Genomic DNA, 6,271 nt, shown 5'->3' on the forward strand with positions numbered 1-6,271 from the left:
ATATGAGATGTCCTCGGGTGCCACCGGCTCCGAGCAAGTGTGCCAAGAAAGCGGGATGGCAGGAGCTCTGAGCACTGGCAGGAGCTCAAGCATCCCCAGTCACCAGTGGCCACTTAAACAACTTCAGAAGAAGTCTGCCTGTGCTCTATTTTGATGTAGCCCTTCAGCCCTGATCTGGTTTGTCCGTTTTAGGCATGAGGCAGCTTTTATCCCAGGAACATGGCTTGCTGACAGGCTAACATATTTTTCTCAGGAAGCTCTAGTTGCAAATGCCCACAAATCCGTAAAGGCATAAAGGCAAGACACCCAGATGCATAGTGCAAGCTTACAGTGAAGCCACGGTGCAGACATCCTAAATCTTACTTGTTCAGACATTAAAATGACCTTCCCACTTCTAAGCAGCTTGCAAACATTATTGAATGGAATATTATGTGCCCCGAGTAACACAAGGAGGGAATGTTGTCTCTGCTTTGCAGACAGGGGAGTGTTACCAGGAGAAAGCACACCGTTTACCCGGGACTGCACACGGGAGGACTGTGGGAAACCCAATTCTTCAGCCAAAGCCTTCTGAATGCTACTGCATAGGCATAGCCAGAGTCATCCTCAATCCAGTCTGTTCCTCTTGTCCCTGGACAAAATTTCTTGGCCTCTTTCAAGCGCAGAAGGAAGCACGCAGCGTATCTCGGCTCTCCCTTTGTGCCCGGCACCTCTCCGACACCAGCAGCGGGAGTGGCAGATTTCGTGGAGCCATCTTGAGCCCCACGCTGCCTTCCTCTGCTGGCAGCCCCGCCATGCCATCATCCTCCTCCTCCCTTACCCGCTCCCTGGAGCAGTGGGACCGCTTCCCAGCCCTGGCTGACATGGATGTGCCCCAGGCACCGTCTGGCTACTCCTTTTACCCATGCCAGTGTTAGCATCTCGTTTCAACTTGGTACCGACATCTAATAGTGAAAGCCTGAAAACTTCCTGCTTTTGGGGCTCGAGCCGCCGAGCGCGAGGGCAGCCGCTTTCTAACTGAGTGATGCTCGGGGTCGCCCGGGCCCCTCTGAGTCAGCTGGGGAGCGGGCGGCTGCAGGGGCCAGGCGTTAAAACGAAAGCAGGGCGGAGTCCCCCGACGGCTGATCCTGCGGGCTGCCTTCTGCTGCGTCTGCGACTCGTCTGCGAGACACGGCACCCGCAGATGCTCTTCCAGGAGGGTTTGCCACAGCGGAGGAGGGCTCCTTCCCCGCGGGTCTCACCACAGATAGCTAGCAGTGAGAGTCTGGTGTTCTCCCATCCCTCCCCGTCCCACATCTGATGCACAGAGAAACGAAAGCACCTACGCGGCAGCTTTGAGGAAAGGAAAAGCCTAGAGCTGAGGCAGGCGACTGCTGGTGGCCTTACCCTGCTTCCATGCTGCTTTCCCTGGCCCAGGGCAGCGGCAGCTTCAGGAAGGAGCCAGGCCTTTCCCTTCAGTGGAGAAAGCACCTCCGCACCGCCCCGGCTGTGTGGTCATGATGGGTGACACCAGCTCTAACCACGTGGCTGCACTCGTTTTCGAAAGGAAAAAAATCTGAATATTTTAAGGGCGTTTTGGAAGTTCCCTTTCTCTTTCAAAGCACAATCGGCGCTTGCAAAGCCAGGCCAGTATCTTCTCACATTTGAGCTCCAAACTCCCTGGTACAAAGAGAAGCTCGGGCTGTCGGTGTTGCTGATGCACATCCCTGCTGCAGTGATCATTGCACAGCTTGGGAAGCATCTCTGCAGCATGACAGCCTGACAGCCGGGCATCTAAGATGATGAAGAATCACAAAAGACTTTGCAAATAGAGTTCCCCGAGGTTGGCAGCGGTGCCGATGATGGTATAATTTACTCTTAAAACAAGGTGCCATTTAGAGTCCCATTATGCAATGAACGGTGGAGGCATTCACATTCAGGGAAGTCGGGAAAGCGCTCTGATGGTGAGGTCCAGCAGAAGGAAAAAACATCCCATCCGAAGCAGTGGAGGCCCTGTGGCACAGCTTAATTAAAGGTGAACTAGGAAGAACCTTAGAGACTAATTCTGCATTGCTAGAGATGCATTACTAGATGGCTTGGATGTAATTACTTTCCCAGTGCCTATAGGCTATGTAAATGGCACTGGGAGGCGAATAACCTGGGGCTAAACACAGCAGCGGCGGCAGAGCTAAAGATCAGCCACAGCCCATGCTCCGCTTCTCTGTCACTTCCAGCCCCCAGGTCCGTTTGGAGGCTATTTCGCCTCTGCCATAACTGTGTCAGCTCCCTGACGTCACCCGCTTCCCAGCAGCAAAGGAAACACCTGAGGCATCACCCCGACTTCTGCCAGAGAGTTCTCTAGCCCAACCCCCACCAGGAGGATTTAACACCTCCATAGACCCAACCTGCTTATTGAACTGAAGATCCCTCTGCCCAGGGCAGGGTGCGGCAAGGGGCCCTCTGTCCCTTCTGCCTCGACGCAGCAGGGGCGCGATGGGGGATGCTTGGCGTGGCCGACTGCGACGGCCGAGCCGCGGGGCTGGCACGGGGGCAGCTGGGGGAGCCTGCGGCAGGACGTACACCGGATTTGTTGCAGGTTTCTAGAGGAAGAAAGACTGAAACATGCAAACCAGGGGGTTTGGTGCTGGGCGCCAAGGCTGCTGGCGTGATTTGCCTATTTTCACTCGGCAGAGCTGCTCTCCGCATGCTTCCCCAAGCCGGCTCCACCGTTCGCTGGATTGCTGCTTCCCTCTGTTGCTAGTCAGGGCATTGCAGGGAAACTGCACACGGAAAAAAAGGGCCAGGAGTACTGAGACAAAGCCTGCGAAGAGGCAATCCACCACCTTCGCTTGCCTTGGGGCTCAGCTCAGTCCACCGCCGGCTTAGCGCCGAGGCGGGGGCTGCCACCCCCCAGGGCTGCGGGAGCGGGCTGGGTTGCTCCGGGGACCGGTTCCTTCTGTCCACGTACCTTCCCTGTGAACTGCCACTGAAGGGATTTCCAAAGGATTAGTACGGAAATACTCAGCGTCCTCAGTCTTTTCCCCGCTGCTGTGACTTTGGCTATATCCGAAATGCCAAGTCAGCCCCAGCTCAGCTGAAGCAGCCGTTTCTCCCCCAGCCCCAGGGACACAAGGAGAAGGAAAAGCACGCACCAAGGTCCACTACAGCCATCCCGAGACGGGAGAACAACTCTCTGGAGAAGCAGAGCAGATGAACTTGCATATATTCAACTGCGCTTCATTCAGCCCACAGTTTGTGTTGTGACCACAGAGTCTGAATATATTCTTAGAATTATTATAAATTCAACTTCCTTCTTTCATCAATATATGGAAGGTAAAGGGTACTGCGGGTGTAATGAGGGGGCTGAAGCCTTGCTGAGAGTGATGCTTGGCAGCTGAGTTTCTGCAGTCTCTAGAAGGAGCATCTTTGATCTCACCATTGACTTTAAGCCTCAGTTCTAGGTACTTCGAAATGTCTGCTGCTATTTCACCTAGCAATAACATATTCGTCACTATCCTGCCACTTCAACAGCCCAGAAGGAAATGTGACAGCATTTTGCAGCCACCTTAAAGGGAGATAAATGCACAAAACCTGTATAATAGGGCTATTCCCAATTCCTAAATACTCTTGGCCCACCCTGAGCGAGGAAGACTTTTGAGAGCCATTTCTCACATCGAGCTGCTGTGTATTGCTTAATGGTTTGTGAACCGGCCCCTGGATCTTCTCTCCTCCCCTCCTCTGCACAACAAGAACCATCAGGCTCATCCAGCCCACAGCAAATAATGTTTGCAAAATGTTGACAGATCCCAAGGTGCCAACACTACCCCGTGCTATTGCTCATTTCTCCCAGATTATTAAATTCACACCTGCAAAACGAGGCTTGTAAAAGCGACCGAGGGCAAGTGAGTTTTCCCGTAACACACTTGAATCTCAGGAGCCCTCCTTGGGGTCCAGCAGCTTATTAAGAATTTTCTTTCCAAGCAGCAGGCAGGTTCAACAGAAATCCTCTCTGACAGATAGAGTCATCGACAAGCAGCTCGTGATGGGGCAGGAGGCTAAACCAGCCAACTCTCCCTCCCTCCCTGGCAGCCGAGCGCCAGCCCTGCCGGGGGACCCTGCGGCAGGCAGCCAGCCGCAGCATCCCGCCGGTACCAGCCCCACCTCTGCTTTTCCCATTCAAGCCTTGGCTGGTTTTTCTGCCGCAAGTGCTTTAACTCTGGATCTAAGGCACTTGAGAGCAAACTTTCCAAGACGCTTTAATATTATGTAACTAGTATATAAAGCAAAGCGGCCACAAGTCATCTTCCAGTTGCATTATCGAGCGCTCGAGAGAGGGTCGTGCTGAGTAACTCACGCACACAAATAGCAAGGGGTTTCCTTTTGTCGTTTTTTCCTCCTACCTGCTCTGGCTCCCCAAGCGTTTCGAGTTCCCCCGGAGGTCTCCCGCAGACAGGAGCGGCCTGGGATTGAGGATCTATGTTATTTACTGCACTACAATCAAGTAGCGTCCCGGTCGCCTAGGCAATGACATTGGAGCTGTTGAAAGCTATGTGAAAAGTGAGGCAAAGGCTTGTGCGCTCCTTCCTGGAATAGGAGGCAGTTGCAAGGGGGTGGGGAATGCTCAGCCAAGCGTGCTGGGGAATTAAGCTGGTCACCAGCCCCAGAGTGACTCTGGGGCAAGCTGGCTCTCGGGGTTCTGGCAGCGGCAGCCACCCAGCAGCACTGCGCCCGAGGCGGCTGCTGGGGTTTAATCGCGGTGGAGAGGGCAAGGAGACTCAATGCAGACCGCTGCTCCAAAGGAGGCTCTTCCGCTCATCAGACTGATAGCTGAGTTGGTTTTGTGCTCGTGTTGGTCAAAAGGACCAGCTCATCCCTCTTGGGGTGTCAGAGGAGCGGGGCAGCTGCCTGGGGGACCAGCAAGGACCCCGCGTTTCACCGCACTCTGTCCCACGGTGGGAAAAAAGGCTTACCAAGGTGCACGTAGAGCGGCAGTGGATGAAGACTGAATATTTCTGATTAAAAACCATCAGCCATGAGACTCTAATTATCTGCGTTGTGTGGACTCACTGATGCAACTTCTCACTGACACCCGTTTTCAAAAGCTACCGTTTTGCTGGTCACTTGCCCTTTAGCCTGCGCTCGGCGACTTGGGGAAAACGGCGAGCGGCGTTCATTACTGTTAAATCATCGGCTGCGCGTTTACGTCACCCGCCTCCATTCAGAGACGAACAGCCCACGCTCTGCCCGCAGGCACCCACACTTGGCTTTCCAGGGCAGATGGTGGCTGTGGAGCAGCTGTCACGTTCTGTCCCTTCGTTATGGGTAGGGCCAGAAAACAGATGCGTTTACCAGCCCCTAACCACATCGGCGTCGCTGTAACCAGTTTTGGGGGCCTAAATGCCTAACCCATAACGAAAACAAGACTCAGATGTTTGCTCTGGTTTATTTTTTGAATGACGGTGATTGTGTTCCCCAAACAAGGCGGGGGTCCCACTCGGAGCGCCGCTCTCGCTGGGCTGCTGCCCGCGGGGGGGCTCGCTGCCACCCACAGATGCCGGGGGTACGGGCCCGCAGGACCGAACGAGGAAGACCTGCGTACCCCCACACACTGCTGGGTGGCCGGTCAGCAGGGAAGGGGCACGGAGGCCTCCTCGGCTTTTGTGCTCATTGCCCGAAGGACCAGGCTGTTTTTAGGGCAAAGGCGTCCCCGTCACGGTCCTTGGCCCCTGCCGTTGGCTCAGAAAAACCGTGGGCCCAGCCTGGCAGCCGGCTGCACCGGGGGGGCTGTTTCCCAAGGGAATATGTACCCCGGGAGGGGTTATCCAGGCTTCTCCCCCTTAGCTTTGTTTACGTATGTACTTATTTATTTATTCTAATACAATTAGCGTCCTGTCACTGGTGCATCTCTAATGCAACTTGCAGTCCCTCTGGGGAACCTTTCAGGACATCCCGCCCGGTCTCCCGTTGCTGTCAGTAATCAGCCAGGAGGAATAATTAGCCAGGGCACCCGGGCGCGGGATGCTGCCCGCGGAAAAGCGCCACCGGCGGGGCAGCTCTCCGGCGACGGGGAGGCTTGGCCGACTCCGGCGGGCCGCAGGGAAGGCAGACTGTGGAGGGAGGAAGGCGGGGCCCGCTGTCTGACCACACCACGTCTCATTAAACGGCTCATTTGCATAATAATGACTTTCACGAGGCGGCTTCCCGCCTGCTTCCCGCCGCCGGGCGCCCTCGGACAGACCGACACGGCGGGCACAGCCCCGCCGCAGGACTACAGCTCCCGGCGTGCCGCGGGCGG

General features: G+C 55.4%; 1 protein-coding gene across 1 annotated transcript in view; it reads right to left on the minus strand.

The window, feature by feature from the left end:
- Nucleotides 1-1,465, minus strand: part of TP73 (tumor protein p73) — a 30,847-nt gene extending 29,382 nt beyond the window's left edge. Inside the window, exon 1 of the mRNA XM_075172183.1 lies at nucleotides 1,384-1,465. Coding sequence (XP_075028284.1) covers nucleotides 1,384-1,394 — 11 coding nt within the window. The 5' untranslated portion in view covers nucleotides 1,395-1,465. The remainder of the gene's footprint in view (nucleotides 1-1,383) is intronic.
- Between the last annotated feature and the right edge of the window lie 4,806 nt (nucleotides 1,466-6,271).

The sequence above is a fragment of the Calonectris borealis genome, chromosome 23, assembly GCF_964195595.1.
Source record: "Calonectris borealis chromosome 23, bCalBor7.hap1.2, whole genome shotgun sequence".
Taxonomy (NCBI): domain Eukaryota; kingdom Metazoa; phylum Chordata; class Aves; order Procellariiformes; family Procellariidae; genus Calonectris; species Calonectris borealis.